The following is a 20,000-nucleotide window of genomic DNA, read 5'->3' as shown; positions in this document are numbered from 1 at the left end:
CTGTTAGCTCCCCGCCCACTCAGCCTACTAGATCCCCGGCAACTCAGCCTGTTAGCTCCCCGCTCACTCAGCCTACTAGCTCCCCGCCCACTCAGACTACTAGATCCCCGCCCACTCAGCCTGTTAGCTCCCCGCCCACTCAGCCTACTAGCTCCCCGCCCACTCAGCCTACTAGATCCCTGTCCACTCAGCCTGTTAGCTCCCTGCCCACTCAGCCTACTAGCTCCCCGCCCACTCAGCCTACTAGATCCCGCCCACTCAGCCTGTTAGCTCCCCGCCCACTCAGCCTACTAGCTCCCCGCCCACTCAGCCTACTAGCTCCCCACCCACTCAGACTACTAGATCCCCACCCACTCAGCCTGCTAGCTCCCCGCCCACTCAGCCTACTAGATCCCCGTCCACTCAGCCTGTTAGCTCCCCGCCCACTCAGCCTACTAGCTCCCCGCCCACTCAGTCTACTAGATCCCCGCCCACTCAGCCTGTTAGCTCCCCGCCCACTGAGCCTACTAGCTCCCCGCCGACTCAGCCTACTAGCTTCCCGCCCACTCAGCCTACTAGCTCCCCGCCCACTCAGACTACAAGATCCCCGCCCACTCAGCCTACTAGCTCCCCGCCCACTCAGCCTACTAGATCCGCCTGTTAGCTCACTCAGCGTACTAGCTCCCCGCCCACTCAGACTACTAGATCCCCACCCACTCAGCCTGTTAGCTCCCCGCCCACTCAGCCTACTAGCTCCCCGCCCACTCAGCCTGTTAGCTCCAAGCCAACTCAGACTACTAGATCCCCGCCCACTCAGCCCACTAGCTCCCGGCCCACTCAGCCTGTTAACTCCCCGCCCACTCAGCCTACTAGCTCCCCGCCCACTCAGCCTACTAGATCCTCGCCCACTCAGCCTACTAGCTCCCCGCCCACTAAGCCTGTTAGCTCCCCGCCCACTCAGCCTACTAGCTCCCCGCCCACTCAGCCTACTAGCTCCCCGCCCACTCAGCCTATTAGCTCCCCGCCCACTCAGCCTACTAGATCCCCGCACACTCAGCCTACTAGCTCCCCGCCCACTCAGCCTACTAGATCCCCGCCCACTCAACCTACTAGCTCCCCGCCCACTCAGCCTGTTAGCTCCCCGCCCAATCAGACTACTAGATCCCCGCCCACTCAGCCTCTTAGCTCCCCACCCACTCAGCCTACTAGCTCCCCGCCCACTCAGCCTGTTAGCTCCCCACCCACTCAGCCTACTAGCTCCCCGCCCACTCAGCATACTAGCTCCCCGCCAACTCAGCCTACTAGATCCCCGCCAACTCAGCCTGTTAGCTCCCCGCGCACTCAGCCTGTTAGCTCCCCGCCCACTCAGCCTACTAGATCCCCGCCCACTCAGCCTACTAGCTCCCCGCGCACTCAGCCTACTAGATCCCCGCCCACTCAGCCTGTTAGCTCCCCGCCCACTCAGACTACTAGATCCCCGCCCACTCAGCCTACTAGCTCCCCGCCCACTCAGCCTGTTAGCTCCCCGCCCACTCAGACTACTAGATCCCCGCCCACTCAGCCTGATAGCTCCCCGCCCACTCAGCCTGTTAGCTCCCCGCCCACTCAGCCTACTAGATCCCCGTCCACTCAGCCTGTTAGCTCCCCGCCCACTCAGCCTACTAGATTCTCGTCCACTCAGCCTGTTAGCTCCCCGCCCACTCAGCCTACTAGATCCCCGCCAACTCAGCCTGTTAGCTCCCCGCCCACTCAGCCTACTAGATCCCCGTCCACTCAGCCTGTTAGCTCCCCGCCCACTCACCCTACTAGCTCCCTGCCGACTCAGACTACTAGATTCCCGCCCACTCAGCCTACTAGCTCCCCACCCACTCAGCCTACTAGCTCCCCGCCCACTCATCCTACTAGATCCCCGCTCACTCAGCCTACTAGCTCCCCGCCCACTCATCGTGTTAGCTCCCAGCCCACTCAGACTACTAGATCCCCGCCCACTCAGCCTACTAGCTCCCCGCCCACTCACCCTGTTAGCTCCCCGCCCACTCAGCCTACTAGCTCCCCACCCACTCAGACTACTAGATCCCAGCCCACTCAGCCTTTTAGCTCCCCGCCCACTCAGCCTACTAGTTTCCCGCCCACTCAGCCTACTAGATCACCGACCACTCAGCCTTTTAGCTCCCCCCCCACTCAGCCTACTAGATCCCCGACCACTAAGCCTGTTAGCTCCCCGCCCACTCACCCTGTTAGCTCCCCGCCCCCACTCAGCCTACTAGCTCCCCACCCACTCAGACTACTAGATCCCAGCCCACTCAGGCTTTTAGCTCCCCGCCCACTCAGCCTACTAGTTTCCCGCCCACTCAGCCTACTAGATCCCCGCCCACTCAGCCTACTAGATCCCCTTCCCACTCAGTCTACTAGATCCCAGCCCACTCAGCCTGTTAGCTCCCCGCCCACTCAGCCTACTAGCTCCCCACCCACTCAGTCTACTAGCTCCCTGCCCACTCAGCCTACTACATCCCCGCCCACTCAGCCTACTAGCTCCCCGCCCACTCAGACTACTAGATCCCCGCCCACTCAGCCTACTAGCTCCCCGCCCACTCAGCCTACTAGATCCCCGCCAACTCAGCCTGTTAGCTCCCCGCCTACTCAGCCTACTAGCTCCCCGCCCACTCATTCTACTAGATCCCCGCCCACTCAGCCTACTAGATGCCCGCCCACTCAGCCTACTAGCTCCCCGCCCACTCAGCCTACTAGATCCCCTTCCCACTCAGCCTACTAGATCCCAGCCCACTCAGCCTGTTAGCTCCCCGCCCACTCAGCCTACTAGCTCCCCACCCACTCAGTCTACTAGCTCCCTGCCCACCTATGCCTACTAGTTCCCCGCCCACTCAGCCTACTAGCTCCCCGCCCACTCAGACTACTAGATCCCCGCCCACTCAGCCTACTAGCTCCCCGCCCACTCAGACTACTAGATCCCCGCCCACTCAGCCTGTTAGCTCCCCGCCTACTCAGCCTACTAGCTCCCCGCCCACTCAGCCTACTAGATCCCAGCCCACTCAGCCTACTAGATGCCCGCCCACTCAGCCTACTAGCTCCCCGCCCACTCAGCCTACTAGATCCCCGCCCACTCAGCCTACTAACTCCCCGCCCACTCAGCCTGTTAGCTCCCCGCCCACTCAGCCTACTAGATCCCCGCCCACTCAGCCTGTTAGCTCCCCACCCACTCAGCCTACTAGATCCCCGCCCACTCAGCCTAGCAAATCCCCTTCCCACTTAGCCTACTAGATCCCAGCCCACTCAGCTTGTTAGCTCCCCGGACACTCAGCCTACTAGCTCCCCGCCCACTCAGCCTACGAGCTCCCCGCCCACTCAGCCTACTAGATCCCCGCCCACTCAGCCTTCTCGCTCCAAGCCCACCCGCCCACTCAGCCTACTAGATCCCCGCCCACTCAGCCTACTAGATCCCCGCCCACTCAGCCTACTAGATGCCCGCCCACTCAGCCTACTAGCTCCCCGCACACTCAGCCTACTAGATCCCCGCCCACTCAGACTACTAACTCCCCGCCCACTCAGCCTGTTAGCTCCCCGCCCACTCAGCCTACTAGATCCCCGCCCACTCAGCCTACCAAATCCCCTTCCCACTTAGCCTACTAGATCCCAGCCCACTCAGCTTGTTAGCTCCCCGGACACTCAGCCTACTAGCTCCCCGCCCACTCAGCCTACGAGCTCCCCGCCCACTCAGCCTACTAGATCCCCGCCCACTCAGCCTACTAGCTCCCCGCCCACTCAGCCTACTCGATTCCCTCCCACTCAGCCTACTAGCTCCCCGCACACTCAGCCTACTAGCTGCCCGCCCACTCATCCTGTTAGCTCCCAGCCCACTCAGACTACTAGATCCCCGCCCACTCAGCCTACTAGCTCCCCGCCCACTCACCCTGTTAGCTCCCCGCCCACTCAGCCTACTAGCTCCCCACCCACTCAGACTACTAGATCCCCGCCCACTGATTCTACTAGCTCCCCGCACACTCAGCCTACTAGCTCCCCGCCCACTCAGTCTACTAGATCCCTGACCACTCAGCCTACTAGATCCGCACCCACTCAGCCTACTAGATCCCCTTCCCACTCAGCCTACTAGATCCCAGCCCACTCATCCTGTTATCTCCACGCCCACTCAGCCTACTAGCTCCCCGCCCACTCAGCCTACTAGAGCCCCGCCCACTCAGCCTACTAGCTCCCCGCCCACTCAGCCTACTAGATCCCAGCCCACTCAGCCTTTTAGCTCCCTACACACTCAGCCTATTAGTTTACCGCCCACTCAGCCTACTAGATCCCCGACCACTCAGCCTGTTAGCTCCCCGCCCACTCAGCCTACTAGCTCCCCACCCTCTGATTCTGTTAGCTCCCCGCCCACTCAGCCTGTTAGCTCCCCGCCCACTCAGCCTACTAGATCCCCGTCCTCTCAGCCTGTTAGCTCCCCGCCCACTCAGCCTACTAGCTCCCCGCCCACTCACCCTGTTAGCTCCCCGCCCACTCAGCCTACTAGCTCCCCGCCCACTCAGACTACTAGATGCCAGCCCACTCAGCCTTTTAGCTCCCCGCCCACTCAGCCTACTAGTTTCCCGCCCACTCAGTCTGTCTTTAAGATTTACTGATAGTTTGACATGAGAGAAACATTTATTTTATTCTCACATTTTGAGAAACCTTAAATGGTTGAGCATTTTGTATGTTATTTTGGTTTGTTTAGTCCTGTAGTTGCTGCCAGAATGGAAGCCTTTGTTAAGGCCTCTAGAAGTGAAAGTGATATAAAACACCAAATATTCATTCAGATGCTGTATTTCTGTAAATCAAAATCAAATCAAATCAAATCAAATCAAATCAAATGTATTTATATAGCCCTTCGTACATCAGCTGATATCTCAAAGTGCTGTGCAGAAACCCAGCCTAAAACCCCAAACAGCGAGCAGCCAACCTGCTTGCACCAATCCCTTATAATTACAGTAAAATACTGTGAAATATAAACCCCTCATCTCAACCAATTTCATTCATCCATCAAAAAAATTAATTAATTCCGAACTGCTTGTAATCTACAATCAAAATCACTGTATCCCCTTTACAGTGTGTGTGCTTTGCCACTCTGTGGTTTCACAAGAAAAACATCAGAAGATAAGTATGCATGGGATGGGAGCGAGTATGCATGGGATGGGAGCGAGTATGCATGGTTCCACCCGATTACACAACCCTCCACCTTAGAAGCTGCTGCCCCATTTACATAGACTTGGAATCACTGGCCTCTTTAATAATGGAACACTAGTCACTTTGATAATGTTTAAATAATGTTGACATACTGCTTTACTCATCTCGTATGTATATACTGTATTATATTCCAATTTATTTTAGTCAATGCCACTCCGACATTTCTCAATCTAATATTTATATATTTCTTAATGGCTTTTTTAAACTTTTAGATTTGTGTGTATTGTTGTGAATTGTTTTAGATACTACTGCACTGTTGGAGCTAGGAACACAAGCATTTCACTACACCGGCAATATCCAGGCTGTTTCACAACCGGCCGTGATTGGGAGTCCCATAGTGCAGCGCACAATTGGCCCAGTGTTGTCTGGGTTTGGCTGGTGTAGGCCATCATTGTAAATAAGAATTTGTCCTTAACTGACTTGCCTAGCTAAATAAAGGTTAAATAAACATGAAAAAAATAACATCTGCTAAATATGTGTACGTGACCAATAACATTTGATTTGATTTGAGAGAGGTATGAAGAAAGAAAGAGTGAACAAGTGAAGGTGAGAAAAAGAGAGATGGAGAGAGTAAACACACTAGGGCCCACCTCCAAGTCCTGATGACAAATCAATCACTGTACTTTTCTTTTCTGAATGACAAGCCCCAAAAGGAGAAAACAACAAAGGGGATCAAATCAAGTGGAAAACATAACAATCCCTTCGCTGTGTTTGCCTTCCAAGAGCATGTGGTAGGATAAAGTTACCGCTGATACTAGATCAGATATTTTCTCATGCCTGTAATGGTTAATGTGAGGTCAAAAGTAGTGCACTAAAGAGGCCCTAGAGTGCCATTTGAGACACAACCTTCAGAGTGTGACCATTCATGCCACACAGTGCCACAGAGCCTACAAAGCTTTTAACCAACAGCTGCATATTGACATGCCAGCTGACAGTGTGATGTTGTTGTCTTTTGCAGACCTTTTAGTGAAAGTGTAAAGATGCAAGAAAGTCTCTGCTTCTTTTGGTGGTGATTAATATTGATGTGTGCTGCAGATTTCAGACAGCCGTGAAAAAGCGAGAGATAAAGACAGCAAGAGAGAGAGAGGGGGGATATCAGACAGGAGGGGAAGAGGGGATGAGCTCCCAAAACACTGCAGACATTTTGTCACTAAACACAAAATAAACAGCTTTAGTCTAGCAGGATTTATTTCAATTAGACAAATCTACAATTTTCCCTCTCCCTCTGTCTCTCTCCTCACTCTCCCTCTCTTCTTTGTCCCCATTTCTACTTGAAAAGTTACAGCATACACTAATTAAAACCCCAAAACACAGTTCCTCCACCTCTATCCTCACCTCACAAATAAGTGAGGAACAAATAGAACAGAGAGAGAGAAAGAAATATTTTTTCTCTCTCATGATAGAGCCCAGCTTCAACAGTTGCAGCTATTCTCAATCCTGACAACTAATTAAAACAGAAGAATATAAGTGACAACTGAAAGACAGATAGAGTGAGGGAGAGAGAGAATGACAACTGAAAGACAGAGAGTGAGGGAGAGAGAGAATGACAACTGAAAGACAGAGAGTGAGGGAGAGAGAGAATGACAACTGAAAGACAGAGAGTGAGGGAGAGAGAGAATGACAACTGAAAGACAGAGAGTGAGGGAGAGAGAGAGTGACAACTGAAAGACAGAGTGAGGGAGAGAGAGAATGACAACTGAAAGACAGATAGAGTGAGGGAGAGAGAGAATGACAACTGAAAGACAGAGAGTGAGGGAGGGAGAGAATGACAACTGAAAGACAGATAGAGTGAGGGAGAGAGAGAAAGAGTGAGGGAGAGAGAGAGTGACAACTGAAAGACAGAGAGTGAGGGAGAGAGAGAGTGACAACTGAAAGACAGAGAGTGAGGGAGAGAGAGAGTGACAACTGAAAGACAGAGAGTGAGGGAGAGAGAGAATGACAACTGAAAGACAGAGAGTGAAAGAGAGAGAGAATGACAACTGAAAGACAGATAGAGTGAGGGAGAGAGAGAATGACAACTGAAAGACAGAGAATGACAACTGAAAGACAGATAGAGTGAGGGAGAGAGAGAATGACAACTGAAAGACAGAGAGTGAGGGAGAGAGAGAATGACAACTGAAAGACAGAGAGTGAGGGAGAGAGAGAATGACAACTGAAAGACAGATAGAGTGAGGGAGAGAGATAAAAGCAGAATAGAGGAAAAGAGTGGAATAAGCAGGGACAAAGTCTGGGAGACAGAAAGGTAGGGTCCTTTCTTATTTACACCCTCTATTTTCAACACACTCCCTCTCTTCTTACTCTCTTTCTTTCTCTAACATACGTACTTCCGCCCTCGCTCCTTCTCACTGTCTTTCTCTAACAGACTTCCTCCCTCTCTACCTCCCTACCCTCTTTACCTGAGTAGCTTCATAACTCCAGTTTGTCTAATTCGTTAAGTCTCTGTGACAACCCTTTTTAATAATGTTTATTAATTAGGGCTGTCTACTGTGCTGTCGCGCTGAGTATTATTTTATTCAGGCACCATTAGGCTGTCCTGTTTCACAAGCCTGGGTCCTTCCCATGAGAGGCGGCTACAGGAGCGGCCATCGATAACTCAGCCCACCCCACTGCTTGCTAACACGGATAGCACGCTAACAGACGCCGCCATGGCGACCATAAATCTGGCCACGGTCCGGCAGTGACAGCCAGTGGAATGAAGTTCCAGGCAACACTCTTGGAAAAAACGGTTCCAAAAGGGTTCTTTGTAAGGCAAGGGTTCTAACTGGAACCTTTTTCATCCTAAGAACCATTTTTGGAAGAAAGGGTTCTTTGATGATTGTTTGGAAGGCAAGAAGGTTTCTACATAGTACCCATCTGCATCTGAACAAGCATTCTTTTTGTAATTTAAAAAGATAATAATTATAGTGCCTGAGCATTAGTGTTTACCTTAGTGTTTAAACTGTAGCCCTTTACACTCATACCTGTATACGGGTTGGAAATGGCAGATTTGGGAACCAATAAAAGACTCAATTGGAAAACAGTGGCTGTACAGTAACATGCTATACATGATGTCAGAGCTCTGGCTAGGTGCTTCACAGCGCTGTAGGGGATTTGACTGACAGATATTTTCTATTTCAGCACCGTGCGCAACAAGAAGTTGCCCCCATCCCTCCCGCTAATTGGGCAACTTTTACAAGTGTTTTGTTGTCTGAGTGAGGGAAATGCTGTACATTAATTAAGAGGACTCTGTATTTTGAAAGATGAGGTGTTGAAGTTTATATTAAAAAACACTTTGATGTCATACAAGCAAGCCAAACACCTGTGATTCCAAAATATGCATTTCCCATTTCCATACCATAAACAGGTGTGCTCTAGTTCCTTAACAGCACAGCTAGGAGAGCTCAGAAAATACTCTTCTTTGAGTCATAAAAATGCATTGAAACTACTGAGTGGGCGGGGAGCTAGCAGGCTGAGTGGGTGGGGAGCTAGTAGGCTGAGTGGGTGGGGATCTATTAGGCTGAGTGGGTGGGGATCTAGTAGGCTGAGTGGGCAGGGAGCTGGTAGGCTGAGTGGGCGGGGAGCTAGTAGGCTGAGTGGGTGGGGATCTAGTAGGCTGAGTGGGTGGGGATCTAGTAGAGTCAGTGGACAGGGAGCTAGTAAGCTGAGTGGGTGGGGAGCTAGTAGGCTGAGTGGGCGGGGAGCTAGTAGTCTGAGTGGGCGGGGAGCTAATAGGCTGAGTGGGTAGGGAGCTAGTAGGTTGAGTGGGTGGGGATCTAGTAGGCTGAGTGGGCAGAGATCTAGTAGGCTGAGTGGGCGGGGAGCTAGTAGGTTGAGTGGGCGGGGATCTAGTAGGCTGAGTGGGCAGGGAGCTAGTAGCCTGAGTGGGCGGGGATCTTGTAGGCTGAGTGGGTGGGGCTCTTGTAGGCTGAGTGGGCAGGGAGCTAGTAGCCTGAGTGGGCGGGGATCTTGTAGGCTGAGTGGGTGGGGCTCTTGTAGGCTGAGTGGGCGGGGATCTAGTAGGCTGAGTGGGCGGGGAGCTAACAGGCTGAGTGGGCGGGGAGCTAACAGGCTGAGTGGGCGGGGAGCTAACAGACTGAGTGGGCGGGGATCTCACCTTGACTGACGGTTCTTTGAAAAAGCCTATGACATAGAACATGGATACAGTGTTTGTTAATCCAACTGTTAGTTTATTGAAACAACGTCAACATAGACAAAATTTTGCTAACAAGTCCAAATGGAACTGTCAGCACAAGCTAGCTAGCTAGTTCATCTTGAACAATTTCAGTTGAATCTTTAGAAGGTGCGGTCTCTGTACTTTTCATTAAATACATAGACTGTCAGACAATATATCATGACTATCAATGATGTGAAGAAGCTTGTATGAATTTTCCTCTTGGTTCTTGGTGGAACCGTACATGGAGAGTTCTAGGAAGAACCCTTCAAAGATAAAAGGATTCTCGGTATAACCTTTTATAGAGGGTTCTAAGAAGAGCATCAGAAAGGGTTCCCCGTTATGGTTCTACGTAGCACCTTTTTTCTACGAGTGCAGCCTACTAAATGTAGGGCTGCCCCCATGACATACACACGCACACGCCCGCAGGCGCACACACACACACACACACACACACACACACACACACACTGACCATCTATCAGGCTAAGCCAAGTCCCATTAAATAATGATTTTACACCTCAAATATACTGTGTTATAATATATTCTGTTTTATAATATATTATGTACTGTAAAATAGCCCCCATCTGTTCCTGGCATAATATAGTCATGAAATTAAACCCTCCCTTGCTGAAAAGACGCTAATTCTCCATTTGCAGTAATTATGGTGGGAAATGAGCAGCTAAATAAACAGAGAAACAGAGAGGGGAGGAGAAAACAAATGGAAACTGAGAATGAGAAAGGCTGCACAAATCAACAAGCTAATAAACACAAAATGAGAAGATTATTTTAATTCCTGTGGTTACTAAGAGCTATGTATCATGTCATGAATGCATGTTATAGGCTATGTGACCAATGAAGGAAGCAAATGGGTTGCATTATGCAACTCTCAAAAGTACTATAAAGAGAATAGGGTGCTATTTAGGACGATGCCTCAGACTATGACTTGGTGGACTTTGTGAAACTTCTCTGGGTTAGAGTTACTGTTAAACTCCAGAAGACTGGGTGAGACTACAAAAACAAATGCTGGGTTAAAAACAACCAAATTTGGGTAAATATTGGACAGAACACACATTGGGTTATTTTGAACGAGCCAGTTGGGTCACCCAGTTGGGTTGTTAGGTTATTGATGCTGGGTTATTGAGCTATGACCCACTGGATCAGATCAAAACATTGGAGGCGTGGCTTAGTCGCGGTGTGGCTTTCAGGACATTTTTTTCGGCCACCCATGAGGATTAATGTCATTCCGGTTCATCTGTTCTGCTGTATTGGTGTTGGTATGTTGAGTACAGATATTTCTGTAGGGCTTACCCAAGACTATGTGTTCCTCAAGCGCCTATGCTGATTCCAATGTTGGTTGTGTTACCACTGATATGATATTTAAATAATCATGTTATTAAGTCTCTGGTGAGAACAGCTCTGGTAGACTTTCCTGCATCTTGGCAATGGAAAAATGCTCAATAATTTGTGTAAATAATTTTGGGATTTCGGCTCATAAAACTGACAGATTACATGATGCATTTATATTTTTGTTCAGTATATATTGGAAGACAAGGGAGATGTGGAGAGTATAAACTGAACATGATGAACAGGAATGATATTTACTTTTATGGGTAGCCAAAAAGAACTAGATTAAAATGCCCCCAATAGGACATGCATCCTGAAAATAACCTGATTACCCAAACATGGGTTATTTTAAAGGTTCCAAACAGTCATTCTGATTCCCATGTAAATTAGCCGTTTGAGTGGTTAAAATATCACCCATAATATTTGTTTTGGATAGAGATGCTCAAAAGTACTTTTTCTTGGCTAACTACCAGGAAGTAGTGACGTTGCTTTTGATACCGGAGCTCCAAGCCATGCGGCAAAATTGCTAAGCATCTAAATTTGAAGCGGTGTGCCGATGCGTATATCACTTTATCAGAAGTTCGTCATCTATAATGTCATAAGCTTCGTTTGATCACGTGCTTTTTCAAACCGTGTGTTCCAAAATGCAAGATGCTTCTGATTTCGAAATTGTTCCGGTACTTTCTTCTATTCCGGTAGCATAGCAGGTAGTGTAGGGAACTATGGAACATTCATGAACGTGAGGATATGAATCACGTTGAAGACACACTATTTCGATTTGTTAATTTGTTTTATTTAGTACAGTACAGGCTTCTGTCTTAAGCATCCTTTAACAATGCCATAGATTCCGTTTTTTTATACAGTAAACTTCATGGTGAAAAAGAGAAGCATGATGTAAGATGCAAACCTGGTATTCCAACTGATAATAGGCTACTAAAGCCAACAACTTACTGCTGTGTCACATAGTTTTGATGAAAACACTGGAGATAAAAACATCTATCTGATAATCACACTCCGCTCTTTATTGCTCACCAACAGATGTCATTAATGTGCATTGTGAACTGATAATGAAGCTCTGAGTAATTAACCATTTTTCGGCACAATTTGACACAATTTGGTGAAAGCTCCGAAGCCTTCAGAAAGCCTAGGTTTCCCATCACTACCAGGAAGTTGGAAAACACAGGCTGAGTGGGCGGGGAGCTTATATTCATGATTTCTTACTTCTATCATCATAATATGGTTTCATCCAAATATCCTCCTCTTTCTTAAAAAAACATGATTTTGACAGATCATAATCTTTAAGACTTACTGCCAATCTTTCCCCTATACCAATGGAGGCTGCTGAGGGGAGGACGGCTGATAATAATGGGTGGAAGAGAGCAAACGGAATTGCGTCAAACACATGGAAACCACGTGCTTGTTGTATTTGCTACCATTCCATTAATTCCGCTCCAGCCATTACCACGAGCCCGTTCTCCCCAATTAAGGTGCTACCAACCTCCTGTGGTCTGTACACTTTAAATTTATGGGGCATTATAACCAAATATGAGTTAAATTGTTACAGCTTTCTCACTCACAGGTGTAACAAATACACTGAATGTACGAAACATTAAGAACACCTGTTCTTTCCATGACATTGACTGACCAGGTGAAAGGTATGATCCCTCATTGATGTCACTTGTTAAATCCCCTTCAATCAGTGTAGATGAAGGGGAGGAGACAGGTTAAAGAAGGATTTTTAAGCCTTGAGACAATTGAGACATGGATTGTGTGTTTGCCATTTAGAGGGGGAATGGGCAAGACTGTGCCTTTGAACAGGGTATGGTAGTAGGTGCCAGGCACACGGATTTGTGTCAAGAACTGCAACGCGTCTGAGTTTTTCACGCTCAACAGTTTCCTGTGTGTATCAAGAATGGTCCACCACCCAAAGGACACCCAGCAACCTTGACACAACTGTATGAAGCATTGGAATCAACATGGGTCAGCATCCATGTGGAACACTTTCGACCCCTTGTAGAGCCCATGCCCGATGAACAGAGGCTATTATGAGGGCAATAGGGGGGTGCAACTCAATATTTGGAAGGTGTTCCTAATGTTTGGTATACTCAGTGTGTATACGGACCATCATGTTACATGTCCTATTGACTCACACATACTATGTAGACGGCAAGATCACACACTCACACAGACACTGAACACAAACTCTCTCTCTATATATATACATATGTGTGATCTTGCCGTCTACATAGTATGTGTGAGTCAATAGGACATGTAACATGATGGTCCGTTGATCCAGAGGTAAATAAACTCAATGAGGGAGGGATTGAGACTGCAGCTCACTGAGGAAGAGAGAGTGAGAGGAAAGGAGAGAGGAAGGAGGCAGGGGGATGAAGGGATCGATGGATAGTAGGATTTAGCTCATAACAGAAATAATTTACCAACACAACTTGTCAACAAGAATCGGGGGATGTTTAGTGCTTCACCTTCTCAGTCAATTTGATAGTTCAGTAGAGAGAAAGACAGAGACAGAGAACTTCCATCTGTCTTTCTCTCTGTCTTTCTCTCTCTTTCTTTCTCTTTTTCTCTCTCTCTCCCTCATTCTTCTCTTTCGCTCCCTCTCTTTCTATCTCGATATGACTCTCTTTTGTTCTCTCTCTCTACCCGGTCGCTCTACGCTCCTATACCCTTGCACTCTCTCTCTGTCTCTCTTCTTCTTTCTGTTTTATTCTAAATCTTATTTTTTTACTCTATTTCCCTGATTCCTCTCTCTTTTCTCCTCTTCTCCTCTTCCCTTTGTCCCTCCCTTCACTTTCTATTCTTCTTTTTTCACTCTCTTTTTGTAGGAGAGGAAGCTGTTTCATACTGCGACACTTATTGTGTGTGTGTGTGTGTGTGTGTGTGTGTGTGTGTGTGTGTGTGTGTGTGCGCATTTGCGTGTGTGTGTGTGCACGTGCATGCGTGCCTGCGTGTGCGCCTCCGTGATTGTGCGTGTGTGTGTGTGTGTGTGTGTGTGTGTGTGTGTGTGTGTCTGTGTGTGTGTGTGTGTGTGTGTGTGTGTGCAGCAGCAGTGCAGGCTCTAGTTTGAGATATATTACACATCGCTTTTCTGATTTAGGTTTATTAAAAAGAAGACTTGACGCAAACCATTTCTCACTGCGGCTCTCACATACAGAGCTGAGTGCCATTTCTTAACCAAGCACTCAGTGTTCTGCACTGAATGTTCTCATGAGCTCCTTCTGTGCAAAGCCACTTCTCCAGTCAACAACTGGAGCACATGTAAAACTGAGTGTGGGTAATTAGATTGGATGCGCAGAGAAAAATATTACTGTGATGTTATGGGGACGTTATGGTGAAAACCGTAGGCATGACATAGGGTAAAATATTTATCTTAATCATATCACAATCAACTTTTACCAGTTTAATGTAGACACAAACATAACACTTTTTTTCTATTACAATATTTCAGAAATATTGTATTCAAATATGCAAATGAGGCCAAAGCTCATTAAATATTTGCCTATCGCTCAAATAAATTTTTCTGGATAATGGATGAAGTCCGTCATAATATTCTGGTTTCATTTTGTTAAGACACTCCAGGACTGGACTTGTCCAGAGCAGATTGTGGATAAATACTTAAATATATTTCTGTCTGCCTCCCGGGTGGCGCAGTGGTTAAGGGCGCTGTACTGCAGTGCCAGCTGTGCCATCAGAGTCCCTGGGTTTGCGCCCAGGCTCTGTTGTAACCGGCTGCGACCGGGAGGTCCGTGGGGCGACGCACAATTGGCCTAGCGTCGTCTGGGTTAGGGAGAGCTTGGTCGGTAGGGATGTCCTTGTCTCATCGCGCACCAGCGACTCCTGCGGCGGGCCGGGCGCAGTGCACGCTAACCAAGGTTGCCAGGTGCACGGTGTAGCCTCTGGTGCGGCTGGCTTCCGGGTTGGATGCGTGCTGTGTTAAGAAGCAGAAGGGTTGTGTATCGGAGGACGCATTCAACCTTCGTCTCTCCCGAGCCCGTACGGGAGTTGTAGCGATGAGACAGGATAGTAGCTACTACAACAATTGGATACCACGAAATTGGGGAGAAAAAAAGGGCTACAAAAATTTTTAAAAAATACATTTTTCTGTCTGTAAAATACTATTTTTGGCGCATTTTTCCACAGATAATGTTGTATAGAATAAAAATTCCCTTTGGGGAATCTGGAGAATATACATTATCTACACAACATTTGGTGAATGCAAAGGATTCTGAAGCTGAGAAAAATGTAGGAATAGTCTGACTTTTGGGAAATGGCAGTACACTGAATATAGAGTACCAAATGACAAACGCCATCTCTTCAAAGTAAGTTACTTTGAAATGTTTTTTTTAAATGATGTGTTATTCAATGTAGTGAGCTTTTAAATTATTGATGTATGTCCATTTTAAAGTGGTTAAAATTCATTAGCATTTTGAGGACGGTAGTATGATAAACTAAAGAAAATATACATATTCATGAAGTTTATGACATTTTTGTGTTTATTTTTTGAAAACACTAATATTAATGGACCAAATAACAACACATCTCAAAATGGATAGGTACTGTAGATGACCCTGTGGTGTCTGGCATTAAGTCACTGTCATTATTTAGAAAACCCTATTTAAGACCTTTTTTTACATCGGTGAGAAATATATGAAGATTCAAATTCTGATACAAAAGTTACCCAGCAAATGGTCAGGATACCACTGCATTCCCAGAACATAAGTAGAGATGTTCTGTGAAGGTTCAAATTACTCATTTCCTAAATGTTTTTTCCCACACTTTTGTAATTTTACAATTTGTAAGTGTATTTTAAATGTATAACTGTTTTTTTTTTTGTTCGCTTGTTGCAAGCATTTCGCTACACCTGCAACAACGTCTGCTAAATATGTGTATGTGACCAATAACATTTTATTTTATTGTAGTTGTCCTCATAAATCACCAAGGGCCCAATTCAATCCGTCGTACTGAAGATCTGTGCTATAGCGCCATTGAAATGTAAGCCTCATTTCTAAATGAGAAGACATACGCAGCTTTTACTGTGAATTTAGGCTCCACGAACATTGGAATATTGCCTTAAAATGTCAGTTGCGCTAAAGCGCGAATCTTCAGTGGTACGGATTGAATCGAGTCCTGACACAGCTCCTCTTCTCTGTAGTTGTGCTGTTTCTCAGATGGTCGTGGTGTTTGTGGCAATAATCAATTGAGCAAAAGCTGCAGCCAGAGGAAAGTATCGGTGCCAAAAGCTGGAGCTAAGTGACTGATCGGCAAAACGCTTCGTTTGGTTAAAACGTCATCCATCTCAATGCATAAGAATAGGAAACCTCAATAGCTATATTGATCACAGAAACCTTTGGAAAAGGCTGAGGTCAATTGTGTTTTACCTGTAAAAAGTTGCCTGATGTTGATCGATTTCACATTTTCCGATTTTTGCCACTTTCTTTCTCTACTTTGTTTTGCCCTTTTCTTTTCTTTGAAAAGTTTAAGAATTTTTCCCAAAATAAAATAAAAAAACAATTCACGGTGAATGGGATGTGCTGTATCTATCATCATTGATAAACGCTGTTGAGGGGAGGACGGCTCATAATAATGGCTGGAAAGGTGTCGATAGAATGGCATCACACACACGGAAACCATGTGTTTGTACTTGATGCCATTCCACAAAGTCCACTACAGCCATTACCACGAGCCTGTCCTCCCCAATTAAAGTACCACCAACCTCCAGTGTATGGGATCTATAACCTTCTAGGAAGAGAGAGAGAGAGAGATGAGAGGAGAGAGAAGGAAGGAAGCTGAGATAAAAAATAAATATATTTATTTGACACACACAGGGGGAGTGAGAGAGAGACAGAGACAGGGGAACTGGTCAACATTAAGAGTGAGTGATGAGAAAGAAAGAGAAAGACAGTGAGAGAGAAAGATTGAGTTAGAGAGAGAGCGAGAGAGAGAGAGAGAGGCTGTGGGTGGTCTGGTAAGGTAGGGCGGTTGAAAAGCTGAGGGAAGAAATTCCCATGTCAGTGAAGAGAGCTGAGATACATTAAAACCTGTAATTCAAATCAAAGGTTAGAATCCAAAATGTATCAGTTAATTGATCTTTGGTCAGTCTCTTTCAGGAGAGCCATTTAGACCCCTCCACCCCCCATTTAGAATGTGTGGGAATGTGTAGCTCAAATCCAATTTTATTGGTCACATACACATATTTAGCAGATGTTATTGCTGGTGTAGCTTAATGCTTGTCTTCCTAGCTCCAACAGTGCAGTAGCATCTAACAATATACAACAATGCACACAAATCTAAAAGTAACAGAATGGAATTAAGAAATTACTATTAGGACGAGCAATGTCGGAGTGTCATTGACTAAAATACAGTAGAATAGAATACGGTGTATATACCGTACATATGAGATGAGTAAAGCAGTAGGTAAACATTATTAATGTGACTAGTGTTCCATTATTAAAGTGACCAGTGATTCCATGTATGTACATAAGGCAGCAGCCTCTAAGGTGCAGGGTTGAGTAACCGGGTGGAAGCTATATTAAGTGATGGCCAACGTGTGTGTGTGTGCGTGCGTGTCTGTCTATCAAGCAATGTTCCACTAAATAAACAGTGTGTCTTGTAATGATCAAACAGTCTGCTTATCTACCATGAGAGCTAATAGGATATCCCTCTCCGTGTTGGATCACACACATTTTCTCTATTTCATCAGCTATTTTCACAATTTTGTCTGCCCTGTGTTACTGCTGTGTGTGTGAGTGAGTGAGTGAGTGTGTGTGTGTGACTGCTGTCTGTCTGCTGTGTGTGTTGATTAGATTTGAGCATCTCTCTCCTGGCATTTTATTGAGGGACAGAGAGACAGGGCATTTATTGCTTGTGTCATTTCTCATTCTTAACACTTGTGGGTTTTTATTGCAAAACCGTGGGTGATCATTTAACTCAATTTAAATAGACAGACCAAACTGAGTTTTTGTCTCTCTCTGTTTCGACCCATCCTCCTTCCCTTTCCCACCCTTCTGTTTCTTCACTCTCTCACACTGGTAGCAGTAGTTCCCAACCCTCTCCACATTTGGGGTGTGTTCAGCAGGACCCAACGTTTTGGAACGTTCAGATAGAAATATGCTATGTACAACAAACATGCCTCTATGGCATGTATAATAATAACGAATCACGTCCTCTCTATTGGTGGCATTTCTTTCTGCAACGTTTGACAACGTTTGACTACTGAACGTGGCCCTGTCGGTCCCCGAGGACAGGGTCGGGAAATCACGTGTGGTCTCTTATTTGAAATGGTACACACACACTAATGTGTTCTATATAGTGCCAAATACGTTTTTTTAAAGCTCTTAACCATAGTGGATCCCTTTTTGGTGCTATATAGAGTAGAACTATAGTATTTCCTACGGTCCTATAAAGAACCATTAATAATATATGCTAGATAGCACCAAAAAAGCATTCTGATATGGTTACAATCCTTTTGGGGGCTATGTAGAACTCTTTCTTATGGTTCTTTATAGAATCTTTATGGACAATGGTTCTATAAAGACGTTCTTTGTAGATCCTTTTGAAGAACCATACAGGTTTTTTAAAATTCTGGTCAGCCACATTGTATTGTTTAAAGTCCATATGTGTTATTATTGTGTTAATTGTCAAGTTGAATCAGGTGTGCTAGGAGAGGTTTGATAACCACTGATTTAGATGTCAGTTCTCAATTGACACAAGACCATATGTGAGTCTTTCTCAAGACACTGTCACTGGCCATAGTCATATCTAACATGTAATATCAGAACACAACACATTAGATCAACTGGAATGACTCTCACTCACAGTTTCACAAAAACAGATGTAAGCAAATCACCCGCTGCTGCCCTGACATTTGAATTATCACTAAAAGAGGAAAGAATAATATTCTGAACTGCAAAGAACCATTGAAGGGCTCAAAAGGTTATTTGGGTCAGTATGGTCCCACAAAGAACCATCACCCTTCCCAAAGAACCCTTGAGGAACTCTCTTTTCGTAGTGTGTACTCAGCTTTGTACACTGCTTGGCCGATAATGATGAACCATTCTCTTTCCCTTTCCCTCTCTCTCTCTACCTCTCTCTCTTCAGGGTAACCAAGAGGCACCAGCCCCTCCTGAAGCGATGGCCCAGCCCTACCCACCAGCCCAGTACCCCCCTCCCCCCCAGAACGGTATCCCAGCGGAGTACACCGCCCCCCACCCTCCTCACCCCCACCCGCCGGCAGACTACACGGGGCAGAGTGCAGTGGCTGAGCACGCCCTAACGCTGTACGCAGCCACACAGACACACAGCGAACAGACCGGCAACGAGAACAACACACCCACCCTCACCGCCACTACAGTATCGGTGAGTGAAGAGTGTCATGCGCACACATAAACATGCATGCAAGTACACACACACATAAACATGCATGCAAGTACACACACACACACACACACACACACACACACACACACACACACACACACAACCTCCACCGTAAAAAGGCAATATCTTCAGATTTAGTAGGTCTGTGAAAGTTGAAAGAAAAAGAGGGGGCAGAAAGAAGGGGATAAAGCTCCTTGATAAGGCTCACTCTTCCTCTGCCATCTTTTTAAATTGCCGTTAAATTTAATTTAGTTCTCGTTTTCCTCACCGCTGTCTGGACAGATCTGCCAGGCACTGGCTTAATGGAGAGAGAGAGAGATACAAAGAGGGAGAGAACGAGCTAGAGAGAGAGAGAGAGAGAGAGAGAGAGAGAGAGAGAGAGAGAGAAAGAGAGAGATTGTCAGGAAAGGGTTGACCATGGCCAGTCTTCTGAAGACTCTCTCTTTTGCTCTTTCAGATCAGAGTTCAGACAGCCTTACATGAAATATTTACTCTGCCCCAAAACCCTGAAACTCAACTTCAAATCAGAGTAGAGGGCTGGAGAGAGAAAAAGAAGAGCTGAGAGAAAGAAGAACAAGAGAGAGAAAAATAAAGTTTGGCATGAGAGTTCTGTTAGGAACAAGCTTTAGGGTTTATGTACTTGGCCTACATGTACTGAGCTACACACACACGCACAGACACACACACAAATAACTCAGTAGAAAAATTTCTTGGCATATTTATGTTCCGGACTCTGACATTGCTTGTTCTGACATTTCTTAATTTCTTCCTTCTTGTTCTTTTTTGTTCACTTTATTTCTTGGGATTATTTGTGTATCCGCATTGTACCATTTACTGCACTGCTGGAGCAACACAAGCATTACACTGCATCTGCTTTAACATC

At 46.6% G+C, this 20,000-nt stretch overlaps 1 protein-coding gene across 7 annotated transcripts in view; it reads left to right on the top strand.

Annotated features, from left to right (window-relative positions):
• LOC110502777 (RNA binding protein fox-1 homolog 3) overlaps positions 1 to 20,000 on the top strand; it is a 739,581-nt gene that overhangs the window by 645,970 nt on the left and 73,611 nt on the right. For all 7 annotated transcript variants that reach the window (XM_036960469.1, XM_036960467.1, XM_036960470.1 and 4 more), the window contains one exon: positions 18,839 to 19,096. In XM_036960469.1, coding sequence (XP_036816364.1) covers positions 18,839 to 19,096 — 258 coding nt within the window. The remainder of the gene's footprint in view (positions 1 to 18,838; positions 19,097 to 20,000) is intronic.

Source organism: Oncorhynchus mykiss, chromosome 23, assembly GCF_013265735.2.
Source record: "Oncorhynchus mykiss isolate Arlee chromosome 23, USDA_OmykA_1.1, whole genome shotgun sequence".
NCBI classification, from domain to species: Eukaryota; Metazoa; Chordata; class Actinopteri; order Salmoniformes; family Salmonidae; genus Oncorhynchus; species Oncorhynchus mykiss.
Note: the sequence above shows the minus strand (reverse complement) of the source record. Positions and strands in the feature narration are given on the sequence as shown.